Below are 12,993 nucleotides of genomic sequence, written 5' to 3' on the forward strand. Positions count from 1 at the left end.
TTATACCGCGTATATTCCCTGATCACTGCATTTGGGTTATAGGATAGCTGGGAAATCCTCAACTATTTGTAAATTAAATAACACATGCTCTGGCCGGTTTGGCTCAGTGGTTAAGAGCATTGGCCCGTGAACCAAAGAGTCCCGGGTTCGATTCCAGCCAAGGGCACATACCTCGGTTGCAGTTCGTCCCTGGCCCCAGTTGGGGTCATGCGGGAGGCAACAGTTGATGTGTCTCTCTCGTGTTGATGCTTTCCTCCCTTCCTTCCTCCCTTCCACTCTATCTCAAGATGAATGGAAAAGTATCCTTGGGTGAGGATTACAAAAATAAATAAATAAATAAATAAATAAATAAATAAATATTTGTGCCAAAAAAGAGAAAACAAAAATAACTGCACCTGAACAAGAGTGGAAGCACGGCTGGTCAGAGCTGCCTGGCGCGCGGGAAGGCACAGCGTCGGTCCCTCCGGGAACGGAGGAGGGGCTCGAGGTAAAACCTAAATGTCCACCTTAAGAAGCCGTCAGACTCAACATGAACAGAGGGGAAGGAGTTCTAAAGAGCACACATCAGTGAAAGACAGAAATGGCCTGTAGAAAAAGTGAACGTAGCTAAAATTTGTAGTTGTTTTTAAAAAGATGAGTGGAGCCCGGCCAGAGTGGCTCAGTGGATGGAGTGTCGCCCCCTGGACTGAGGTCCCTGGTTCGATTCCCGGTCAGGACACATGTCCGGGTTGTGGACCCGATCCCTAGTAGGAGGCATGCAGGAGGCAACCGATCAATGCTTCTGTCTCACATCCATGTTTCTGTCTCTCCCTTCCTCCCTCTAAAAAAAAAATCAATTAAAACATTGTAAAAAATCAACTAAAATATATGTTAGATATATTTTTTAAATGTTTTTATTGAATATTTAGAGAGAGGAAGGGAGAGAGATAGAAACATCGATGTGAGAAACATTTATTGGCTGCCTCCCACAAGCCCCCTACTGGGGATCGAGCTCATAACCCGGGCATGTACCCCGACCAGGATTCGAACCAGGACCTCTCAGTCCATGGGACGATGTTCAATCCACTGAGCCACACTGGCCGGGCCAATTAAAACATATTTTTTAAAAAAGAAAAAGGCCAGCAAGTGGATGAGTGAGCAGGAACAAAGGAGAAGACACAATGAAAGGAGAGGAGTACTGTCCCCACCTATCCTACGGATGCTGCAAAGATGAGCCAACAGTCACGATTTTATGCCAATAAATGTAACAAGTCAAATTGCCTTAAAAATACAACTTCCCAGAAATGACCCAAAACTAAACAGAAAGTCTGAGTGGCCCTACAGAGGGCCTGGCAGGAGTCAGCCCTGAGAGGCCAGGGCTTGGCCTCGTGCTCACGAAACTCGCCAGCTCATGGAGTGTCCTGCCACCTTGGCGGGCGCCCCCTGCTGCTGCCTCGGCTCAGCAGGTCAGGTCTGGGGGTGCTGGCATGCTCACCTTGTTGAAGACCCAGATCTCCCCGTTCACGGTGGGCCTGGGCACCCCGTGGCCGTTGTAGTGGAAGAGGACCCGCTCCTCCTTGGCATTCCGGCGTAAAGATGTGCACAACTTCTTTACTTCGTCCACAGTCGGATCAAGGCTCTGCTTATACCGGGCCTGTTACAGGAGAAAAATAATGAAGAAACTTAAGTGGATTCATGGGAACACCCAGAGTTCTCCCAGCTCCGAGTCTGCACTGGAGGTCACGTGACCAGGACAGTGACCCACTGTGTCCATAAGACTGGGATAATGCCGAATTCACACGGCAGTTGTCAAAATTCATTCACTCAACAAAGGAGCAGAGGAAGAGAGCAAAGGAGGAGAGGAGGGAGGAGCAGGGGAGGAGAGCAGGGAGGAGCAGGGGAGGAGGGGAGGAGCAGGGGAGGAAGGGAGGGAGGAGCAGGGGAGGAGGGGAGGGAGGAGCTGGGGAGGAGGGGAGGGAGGAGCAGGGGAGGAGGGGAGGGAGGAGCAGGGGAGGAGAGCAGGGAGGAGGAGTGAGGAGCAGGGGAGGAGGGGAGGAGCAGGGGAGGAAGGGAGGGAGGAGCAGGGGAGGAGGGGAGGGAGGAGCTGGGGAGGAGGGGAGGAGCAGGGGAGGAGGGGAGGGAGGAGCAGGGGAGGAGAGCAGGGGAGGAGAGCAGGGAGGAGCAGGGGAGGAGGGGAGGAGCAGGGGAGGAAGGGAGGGAGGAGCAGGGGAGGAGGGGAGGGAGGAGCTGGGGAGGAGGGGAGGAGCAGGGGAGGAGGGGAGGGAGGAGCAGTGGAGGAGAGCAGGGAGGAGCAGGGGAGGAGGGGAGGAGCAGGGGAGGAGGGGAGGGAGGAGCAGGGGAGGAGAGCAGGGAGGAGCAGGGGAGGAGGGGAGGAGCAGAGGAGGAGGGGAGGGAGGAGCAGGGGAGGAGGGGAGGGAGGAGCAGGGGAGGAGAGCAGGGAGGAGCAGGGGAGGAGGGGAGGAGCAGAGGAGGAGGGGAGGGAGGAGCAGGGGAGGAGGGGAGGGAGGAGCACGGGGGGAGGGGAGGAGCAGGGGAGGAGAGCAGGGAGGAGCAGGGGAGGAGCAGGGGAGGAGGGGAGTGAGGAGCAGGGGAGGAGGGGAGGGGAGGAGGAGGGAGGGGAGGGAGGAGGGGAGGAGAAGGGGAGGGAGGAGCGAGGGAGGGAGGAGGAGCGGAGCAGGGGAGGAGGGGAGGAGAGCAGGGGAGGGGAGCAGGGGAGGAGGGGGAGAGGAGGAAGCAGGGGAGGGAGGGTGAGGGAGGAGGAGCAGGAGGAGGGAGAGGAGGAGTGAGGAGCAGGGGAGGAGGGGAGGGAGGAGCAGGGGAGGAGAGCAGGGGAGGGAGGAGCAGGGGAGGAGGGGAGGGAGGAGCAGGGGAGGAGGGGAGGAGCAGGGGAGGAGCGCAGGGAGGAGCAGGGGAGGAGCCGGGGAGGAGGGGAGGGAGGAGCAGGGAGGAGAGCAGGGAGGAGGAGTGAGGAGCAGGGGAGGAGAGCAGGGAGGAGGAGTGAGGAGCAGGGGAGGAGAGCAGGGTGGAGGAGTGAGGAGCAGGGGAGGAGGGGAGTGAGGAGCCGGGGAGGAGAGCAGGGAGGAGCAGGGAGGAGCAGGGGAGGAGGGGAGTGAGGAGCAGGGGAGGAGAGCAGGGAGGAGGAGTGAGGAGCAGGGGAGGAGAGCAGGGAGGAGGAGTGAGGAGCAGGGGAGGAGGGGAGGGAGGAGCAGGGGAGGAGAGGAGGGAGGAGCAGGGAGGAGCAGGGGAGGAGAGCAGGGAGAAGCAGAGGAGGAGGGGAGGGAGAAGCAGGCCTGGAGGAGGAGAGGCGGGCCTGGAAGGGCTCCTCACCTTTCCCAGGAGAAAGAAGAGCTATGGTGTGGAAAACAAAGAGAAAACAAGGCCCCACCCGTGCTCTGGCTGCATAGGCTCAAATGTGCACTGACAACCCCATTTCGGACGAGAAGAAACCCTCGGCGCAGGGCCCCTCATGCTGCGGCTGTCAGGAGACGCAGGGCAGCAGGGAAGCTGCAGGATGACGGAATTCAAAGATGAAGGTGTTCCGGACCCCACGGGCCTGTGCTCCGTACACCGTGCTGCCCGGTGGGGCCACCGCCCTCCCTTCACACAGACCATTCGCAGCACTGAGCGCCGGGCCTCCCTGGCAGAGTCAGAGAGACCCCAGCCAGGAGCTGCAGTCACGGAATGCAGGGCAGCCGCCAGGGGGCGAGAGCGAGAAGGGGCCACAGGGAAGAGGGACCGGCTTTCATGTTCCCTCTGCAGCGGCCCACTCCCCAGGCCGCAGAGACCCCTCGCCGGTGGTGAGACGCCAGCGGTGAGAAGAGGGACCCCACATTGGGAACCAGGTGCGACCATGTCCCACAAGGGCCGGGCTGCAGGTCCTGGCGCCTGGATTCACTCCGGGGTCCGCAGACCACTGGCGCTCTGTCATGGGAGTGGCAGGTGCCCCTGCTCCCGCCAGGTGTCTCTGCAGCCGCCCTCCTCCATGCGGCCGGCCCTCGAGGGCAGAGAGGTCCCAGCCCCACTGGCGTGCCGGCGCGGCCTCCTGAGACCCGTCCTCAAGAGAGTGCTGCTCCCACAGCACACGTGAGGCCATGACTCAGAGCTGCCGACACAAGGGGTCACTATTTCTGACCTTGGCTCCACCGAAGTCTTCCCTGCGGGGCTGCCAAGGTGACTGAGCCTCGTTCCCTCACCGAGCGCCCCGAAAGGACACATCAACGGGCTGGTGTGAAAGGCACTGTGGATATCAGGAATGTGCCTCCTGGGGCTTTATGGGAATTAATTAATATTTTTAAGGGCTTTGAAATGAGCAGCAGTAAATTAAATGTCAGCACACCACCGAGGTGGCCTGGGCTAAGGTCCTCACGGCGGAGGGGCGGAGTGCGAGGGCGCACACCCGGGGTCTGTGAGGACGGGAGCAGGCGTGGAAACAACAGAGCACGTCCGCACCAGCCCAGCCCGCGGAGGGACGGAGTGCGAGGGCGCACGCCCGGGGTCTGTGAGGACGGGAGCAGGCGTGGAAACAACAGAGCACGTCCGCACCAGCCCAGCCCGCGGTGCCAGGCGTCTCCTCTGGGTCCAGGTCTCAAGTGTCGCGAAATCTTGACTTGAAATTCCACGGCACTCAACAGAGAACACAGGAATGAACGAGGGAAGAAAGAGGCCAAGGAAGGAGCAAAGGAAGATCACCCTGACTGCCCGCGACATCCTGTCCATCACAGGGTGGCCCCCCGCCCCAGATGGCGCCTGTCACTCCCATGGGGCTTCCTGTGGCGGCGTGGCTATGGGCTGGCGGCTGTGGCCCCCGTGGCTGCAGCACGAGTGGGATCTGCCTGGTGGGTGGGTGCTCTCTGGGGCTTCCTCCAGCAGGACCGTGAGCAGGGACAACACTCCCTTGGCCCTCACCCTCCATAGCAACAGGTCACACCTCAGCTCAGACCCACGACGTGAAGACGCATGAGAGAGTTCCCCACAACAGTCCAGGAGGAAAGTCAGAATGTGGCCCACTCCGCCTCTGGTCTGGGGTCTCAAAGAAGGCTCACCCTACACCCTGTTTCCAAAGTGGGCAGTACTGTGGCAGTGAAGACAGCACCAGGGATGCAGGTCAGGGCGCCCAGAGAGCAGACGACCAGAGAGAGCTCAGCACTCTGGCATGGGCAGGGGGCGCCCTCTCTCGGTGCAGAGAGGGGCTGAGGCACAGAGATGCAGGGATGATGCAGGGACGATGCAGAGAGGGGCTGAGGCACAGAGATGCAGGGATGATGCAGGGACGATGCAGAGAGGGGCTGAGGCACAGAGATGCAGGGACGGTGCAGAGGGGCTGAGGCACAGAGATGCAGGGACGGTGCAGAGGGGCTGAGGCACAGAGATGCAGGGACGGTGCAGAGGGGCTGAGGCACAGAGATGCAGGGACGGTGCAGAGGGCCTGAGGCACAGAGATGCAGGGACGGTGCAGAGGGCCTGAGGCACAGAGATGCAGGGACGGTGCAGAGGGCCTGAGGCACAGAGATGCAGGGACGGGCAGAGGGGCTGAGGCACAGAGATGCAGGGACGGTGCAGAGGGGCTGAGGCACAGAGATGCAGGGACGGTGCAGAGGGGCTGAGGCACAGAGATGCAGGGACGGTGCAGAGGGGCTGAGGCACAGAGATGCAGGGACAATGCAGAGGGGCTGAGGCACAGAGATGCAGTGACGGTGCAGAGGGGCTGAGGCACAGAGATGCAGGGACGGTGCAGAGGGGCTGAGGCACAGAGATGCAGGGACGGTGCAGAGGGGCTGAGGCACAGAGATGCAGGGACGGTGCAGAGGGGCTGAGGCACAGAGATGCAGGGACGGTGCAGAGGGGCTGAGGCACAGAGATGCAGGGACGGTGCAGAGAGGGGCTGAGGCACAGAGATGCAGGGACGGTGCAGAGGGGCTGAGGCACAGAGATGCAGGGACGGTGCAGAGGGGCTGGGGCACAGAGAATGCAGGTGACGGTGCGAGGGGCTGAGGCACAGAGATGCAGGGACGGTGCAGAGAGGGGCTGAGGCACAGAGATGCAGTGACGGTGCAGAGGGGCTGAGGCACAGAGATGCAGGGACGGTGCAGAGGGGCGAGGCACAGAGAGGCAGGGACGGTGCAGAGGTGCTGAGGCACAGAGATGCAGGACGGTGCAGGGGGGCTGAGGCACAGAGAGGCAGGGACGGTGCAGAGGGGCTGAGGCACAGAGATGGCTAGGGAAGGTGCAGGGGGGGCTGAGGCACAGAGATGCAGGGACGGTGCAGAGGGGCTGAGGCACAGAGATGCAGGGACGGTTGCAGGGGGGCTGAGGCAACAGAGATGCAGGACGGGCAGAGGGGCTGAGCACCGAGATGCAGGGACGGTGCAGAGGGCCTGAGGCACAGAGATGCAGGGACGGTGCAGAGGGGCTGAGGCCCAGAGATGCAGGGGACGGTGCAGAGGGCTGAGGCACAGAGATGCAGGACGGTGCAGAGGGGCTGAGGCACAGAGATGGCAGGGACGGTGCAGAGAGGGCTGAGGCACAGAGACTGCAGTGACGGTGCAGAGGGCTGAGGCCAGAGATGCAAGTGGATGGGCCGTGGGGCCCCCCGCCTGCGTGCGGCACCACACCCTGCCAGTGCCTCTGTGTGCTGATGGCCTGTCTGGCTTCACTGTAGGCTCTGCTCCTGGCCCAGCACGACCTCGGCATGGCCCGAGGAGCAGGCCTGCAGCCACAGGAGGACCACCAGCCTCGAAGGAGTGTGAGGACCGGGAGTTGACTGGAGCACTGTGCCCACCTCCTGAACACCACACACCGCTCGGAATCCGCCCCTCCTATCTGAATGCGCTACCCTGCCAGGTCTCAGTGACCGTGGTACTGGAACGCTCTGGATGACGGGCCTGCCCAGCAGGGCACGACGTGCGGACTGAATATGCTGTGGGGCGGACGGGTGGCCAGGACCAGCGCTCTCACTGGTGTAAGGGCTTTCAACTGTCCTTGGGTCCCTTCTGGACCTAAAGCTATCCAATTCCGGGACGAATCCCATCTGCACACGATGAGTCGAGAGCCCCGAGTGAAGTGACACGGGCGCCGTGACGAGTGCACAGTGGAGAGAGGAGAGGCCAGGCCTGGAGAGACGCTCAGAGACCATCACGGGCGTGGCTGAGGGGGCAACAGGGCGCGCACAGAAACGTCAGACATACCAGCACTGGAGGGGCGTGACCATGGCAGGAGGGCCGGCGGTGCACAGAGAGGCCTGGCGGGCAGACAGAGGCCCACAGTGCTCACTGACCAGAGTGGTGGGGGCTGACGAAGCAGTCCTAGCATGACAGAGTGCACTGACCAGGGAGGAGGGCTGGGGGCTTCAGCAGACGCTGGAGTGCAGTTCCCGAGGAGGGGCTGCAATACGGGCGCTCCGTGGCCCACAGGTGCAGAAGCTGACTGAGCGGCCAGAACAAGCAGTGCCAGGATCCAACGGCCTGGGCCGCCCCGGGAGATGCCCAGTGCCCTGCAGAGCTGGCTGACAGGCAGCTCACACCCACCCCCTGCAGGAGCCCAGCAGATGCCCGCCTCGCCTAAGGGCTGGTGAGCGGGCCCTAGCTGCAAGGGAGCCCGGGAGGTGGCTCCGGGCTCCAGCCTCCACAGCGTGGTGTGCAGATGCCCGCCTCGCCTAAGCGCTGGTGAGCGGGCCCTAGCTGCAAGGGAGCCCGGGAGGTGGCTCCGGGCTCCAGCCTCCACAGCGTGGTGTGCAGATGCCCGCCTCGCCTAAGCGCTGGTGAGCGGGCCCTAGCTGCAAGGGAGCCCGGGAGGTGGCTCTGGGCTCCAGCCTCCACAGCGTGGTGTGCAGATGCCCGCCTCGCCTAAGCGCTGGTGAGCGGGCCCTAGCTGCAAGGGAGCCCGGGAGGTGGCTCCGGGCTCCAGCCTCCACAGCGTGGTGTGCAGAGACGTTGCACGAGCCACCCCGCAACATCATCGGGGCTACTGGACCTCTTCCTATCACCGACGCCAGCTTGTCCTTTACAAAACACGGCACAGGGAGCGACGTTTGACATTTAAAATGCTTGTTCTGAACACTCTCACCACGTTCCAGGCTCTGGCCGAAAGGAAGAGAAGCTGCAGTCCTCAGACAACAGGACCCGCTTCCTGTGGTCCCCAGACGGCTGCTCTGTGCAGTGACAGCGAAACAAAGGGCCAGGGAAGTGAGGTGACCGACAGAGGCTGCCAGGAAGCCAGGCAGAAGAGAAAGAGACACATGGGAGGAAGCACCGAATCCTTCCCCTTCTCGGTCTCAAACAGGCGGAGAGGCACTGCGTGTTTACTAGGGAGCCTCAAACGCAGACAGGGCCCCGTTATGAGGCAGTGGGGGGCAGCGTGGGGGCCCCTCTCAGCCAGCGCTGTGCCCTGATCCTTTCTGCTGCCCACTTGAGTCCTTTCTCCAGATGCATGAGGGACGACCGCTGCCAGAGGTCGGGTCCCTGGGGACAGAGCCTGCGGAGCTACCACGACCTCCTCCAAAGGCCTTCCTGTAGGAGCAAGTCTGCTCCAGCGAGAGGCAGAGCCGGTGCTCACAGCAGGAATGACAGAAATTTAGCTCCGCTTCACAAAGGCTGGGAAGAAGCAGACACAGGAGTTGGGAAGGACTTGGAATTTACCGTGTGTGGCCTTGGCAGTCACCCTGCGGGATGCATGCGGCCAGCAGAGCCCGCTAAGGTGAAACCTGGCCCGGGAGGGTCCACCTGGAGCCCCCACGCCCCGCCGCTGCACCAGGGGTATGCGCTAACCGGCTCCTTCTCCCCCCCTCCGCTCAGGAGCTCTGGGAGACAGTGAGGCAGTGAGGTGGCCATCAGCACCGTCCTGCACAGCTGGCCCGTCCGAGACCACACTGGAAGGTTCAGGGGTGGGGGCCTGCCCACCTCTGCCAGGTGCTTTTCTGTCCATTTTTATTGAACACAAAAGGAGCTTTCTGTTTCATTTTGTAAAGCTTAAAACAAACCTACATCTTATACTTGAGCTTCCGTGCCTTCAAAAAACAAAAGAACAAAATAAGTAAGTAAAAAGGAATAAGGGAGACGTGGATGCTTCCGCCACTGGAGCCCTGACTCCCGCTGCGCTAACGCTCCCTGCGACTCTCATTCTGCCCCGAAGGTCCCTCTGCCCCAGGCAGTCCTGCTTCTAGCAAGGCGGCGGGTCCCAGAGAACTTGGGCATTAAAATGACTTCACACAAAGGCTGACCTGTTCCGGAACACTGGGCCCCTGGTGGAATCAAACTAATGAAAAGTACCAACTGGTTGTTTTGTTTTGCTTACAGATGTACCTCATGTTTATTATTCTGTTGGTTTCGGCCATCAGATTTCTTCCCACCCCTTATTGATTTTAGAGAGAGGGAGGGAGAGATGGAAACATCGATGAGAGAGAACATCGACTGGCCGCCGCCTGCACGCCCCCTACTGGGGATCGGGCCCACAACCTGGGCGTGTGCCCTGACCGGGGATTGAACTGGTGACCTCTCAGTGCATGGGACGGTGCCAACACTGAAGCCCAAACCGCAGGACAAACCACGGGTTATAATGTGCAAGACCAGAGCCTCAGTTTCACTGTCTGACCCACCAGGTCTTTCCAATCGCCTCCGAGATCCTGGGCCCAACTGCACGCAACTCCCGGTCAGGAGAGCTGTGGCCAGGTCCTCGGCCGCACTCCGTCTGCAGCGCCTCCCCCGCTGGACTGCGCCCCGCCCCAGCAGGATCCGGGTGTGTCGCTGAGTCTGGCGCAGCACAAGCCTGACGAACACGTGAACAATCCACCCATCCCCACACCTTCCCCCAGGGCCCGCGGCCCTGGCCAGCGGGAAGCACCAGCAAGGCGCCCCTCTAGGGGGCGCTGCGCCACACTCTGCTCACCCAGCAAAGCAGAACCGGTCGCCGTGCTCCGGCCTGTCCTGCAGGTACTCACAGCAGTGACCCCAAGTCTGCTTATTTATCCTGACAACACCATGATCTGCCCGAGGACCCCTTCACCCCCATCTTCAATGTCTCCAGTAGGATGGACAGAGGGACGGAACAGGAGTCTTCTCAAACTTACCCCACGGAGAAGGGGTGAAATATAAGACTGTTTTCACAAACTTGGAAAGGGTCTTTTTCAGGTAATACCAAATGGCAAGGCTTCTAATAGTTCACATTGAAGAGACAGAGAAGACAGCCCTTCCCTGGAGGGAACCACTAGAAACATAAGTGCGCCCTCCGCAGCCGCAAGCCATGAGTGGGCGGTCGCGACAGGACACCAATGCGGGGACGGGAAGACGGCGCCTGGTCTCGAGGGCCGAGACAAGCGAGGCTCCCTCCACGCTCCCTCCACGCTCCCTAGGAAGGTTCCGGGCTCCGATCTCGTAGGTCCCTTTCAGAGGGGAGCTCTCGAGGAGGGCGGTCGGGGGCGCCAGTGCTCAGCAGCACCCCATGAGCTCCGTGCCCACGTGGCTGTCCTCGGGAACCCAGCAGGCGTCTTCGATGGGAGCAGCTGAGTCGGGGTGAGGGGGCCCCAGGATGCAGGCCCCCAGCAGAGCATGTGCACCCCTGGCAACAGCAGCACAGGTGCTTCTGAAACCTCTTTCCAGATATTTCCACGGACAGAGAGAGAGCAGAGAAGGGGAGGAGTGAGGGAAATGCAGGAGGAGGAGGAAATCACTCTGTGATCTTTCTGAGGAGTAATGCCGGTTAAAACTGCCGACCTCGGAGCTAACGTTTATGAAAGCACGGTCCCTCGTAAGGGAAACGCCAGGTCCTGCAGAGGCGAGTGACACCACAGGCCCTCAGTTAACAACCACAACTGTAAATGCTCCGTCCTCTGATCCAGCCCGCTTCCAACAGGCGTGATTTCTCCAGAGACTCGGGCTCCTCTCTGCTCCCCGGCTCTCCGTTACCCAGCACGCCCCCAACTGCAGGTCAAGGATTCGGAGCACAGTGAAGTGCTTCTAGGAGGCCAGCTGGGAGGGGAGGGGAGAAGGGACGGAGAGCGGTGGGAGGAGCTGGGGGGAGGCGTGGGAGGAGGAGAGGGGCGGGAGGAGTAGCAGCTTCGGGAGGGGTACTGCAGCACCTGTAGCAGAAACCAATACTGGGCATAAAAATGATTTTCTTGGGTTTTGCTTCGGTTACTTAAAGGGAGAACAAAAATGAACACAGCTAAATGCAAGTGTATTGGGAACTTAAAACGGCTGGTGTTTCCTTGTTTCTCATTCAGGGAGAAAGGGCGAGAAACCTCTCAGGGCCCCACCCCCACCCCGTGCAGGAGGCAGGGAGCCCAGGCTGTGGAGAGGCACCCTCCTGCGGGGACAGCAGCCGGCAGCCAGGACCACGGGGACGCGGTCGCCGCTGGCAGAAGGCGAGTCCTTTTCCAGCACAGCCCAGAAGGAGGCTGGCGTCTGCACCAGAAGGTGTGCAGGCCAGGCCTCCTGGATGGATGGTTTGTGCCAGCAAAGGCCTGCAGAGACCAGATTTCCATCCACAGTCGTTAGAAAACACACAGAGCAGCGGGAACGTGAGGAGCCAGATCAGTCTAGATGAACCCCCATCACCATGCTGAGCCGAGGGGTGCGCAAGCGTCAGGACGGCCAACTGGTCAGGCAATATGTGCACACACTCACTCACATGCATGTACACATGCTCACACAAGTGCACACACACATACACATGCTCACATGGACACACTCACATGAGTGCACACATGCATGCACACACCCACGTGCATGCACACGCTCACACGTGCAAATACTCGCACGCGCACACAACTGCACACTCACACATGCTCATGCGCACATACGGTCACACGAGTGCACACACACACACACACACACACAGTCACTCAGGACAGGACTAACCTCTGCAGAATGAGGCTGTCATCATGGAGGGGCTCCAGGGGTTTGAAGCCACATGGTACCCTATCCTCTTTACACCCAGTAATGGGTAAAAGCAATGAATCCGGTATTTTCTTCTTTCTTTCTTTTTTTAAAAATATGTTTTTATTGATTTTTTTTTTTGAGAGAGAGGAAGGGAAAAAGAAATAGAAAATATTGATGTGAGAGAAACATGCCCCCGACTGGGAATCGAGCCTGCAACACGGGCATGTGCCCTGACAGGGAATCAAACTGGGAAATCTCAATCCATGGGACAACGCTCAGTCCACTGAGCCACACCGGAGGCTGAAGCAGTGTTTTCTGAACTGTGCACACGGTGACATGCAAGCTTCCTCAGGAAACACTGGCGGCCTGCCACCCCCTGCTAAGGCACGCGTACACGTGAGGGGAAGTGGTGCTGGCTCACGTCTCCCAAGCACATGGAGAGCTCTGCAGATGAGGCTTCTCTGCAGACTGCCTGGCTCTGCAGAGACAGATGACTTCTGTCTTTCTGCCCATTTAGAGCTGCTCACAAAATTTAACAGAAAACATACAGCTACCCCCAGCCTGGTATTTACTCAGGGGACATGAAGACAGGACCACACAGGACTAGCATTCAGACCCCACATTGCAAACAGCACGCACGTGCACCAGTAGGAGAAAGAAAAAACGTGGGTGCGTCCATGCAATGACACGCTCCTGGACCACATGGGTGATCCGTGCAATGACACGCTCCTGGACCACGTGGGTGCGCCCGGGCAATGACACGCTCCTGGACCACATGGGTGATCCGTGCAATGACACGCTCCTGGACCACATGGGTGATCCATACAGTGACACGCTCCTGGACCACATGGGTGATCCGTGTAATGACACGCTCCTGGACCACGTGGGTGCGCCCGGGCAATGACACGCTCCTGGACCACATGGGTGATCCGTGCAATGACACGCTCCTGGACCACATGGGTGATCCATACAGTGACACGCTCCTGGACCACGTGGGTGCGTCCGGGCAGTGCCATGCTCCTGGACCACGTGGGTGATCCGTGCAATGACACGCTCCTGGACCACATGGGTGATCCATACAGTGACACGCTCCTGGACCACATGGGTGCGTCCGGGCAGTGAC

The 12,993-nt window shown here is 60.2% G+C and overlaps 1 protein-coding gene across 1 annotated transcript in view; it reads right to left on the minus strand.

Annotated features, from left to right (window-relative positions):
• RPTOR (regulatory associated protein of MTOR complex 1) overlaps positions 1-12,993 on the minus strand; it is a 175,518-nt gene that overhangs the window by 103,090 nt on the left and 59,435 nt on the right. The window contains exon 4 of the mRNA XM_036267872.1: positions 1,475-1,633. Coding sequence (XP_036123765.1) covers positions 1,475-1,633 — 159 coding nt within the window. The remainder of the gene's footprint in view (positions 1-1,474; positions 1,634-12,993) is intronic.

Source organism: Molossus molossus, unplaced genomic scaffold (genome assembly GCF_014108415.1).
Source record: "Molossus molossus isolate mMolMol1 unplaced genomic scaffold, mMolMol1.p scaffold_m16_p_19, whole genome shotgun sequence".
NCBI lineage: Eukaryota > Metazoa > Chordata > Mammalia > Chiroptera > Molossidae > Molossus > Molossus molossus.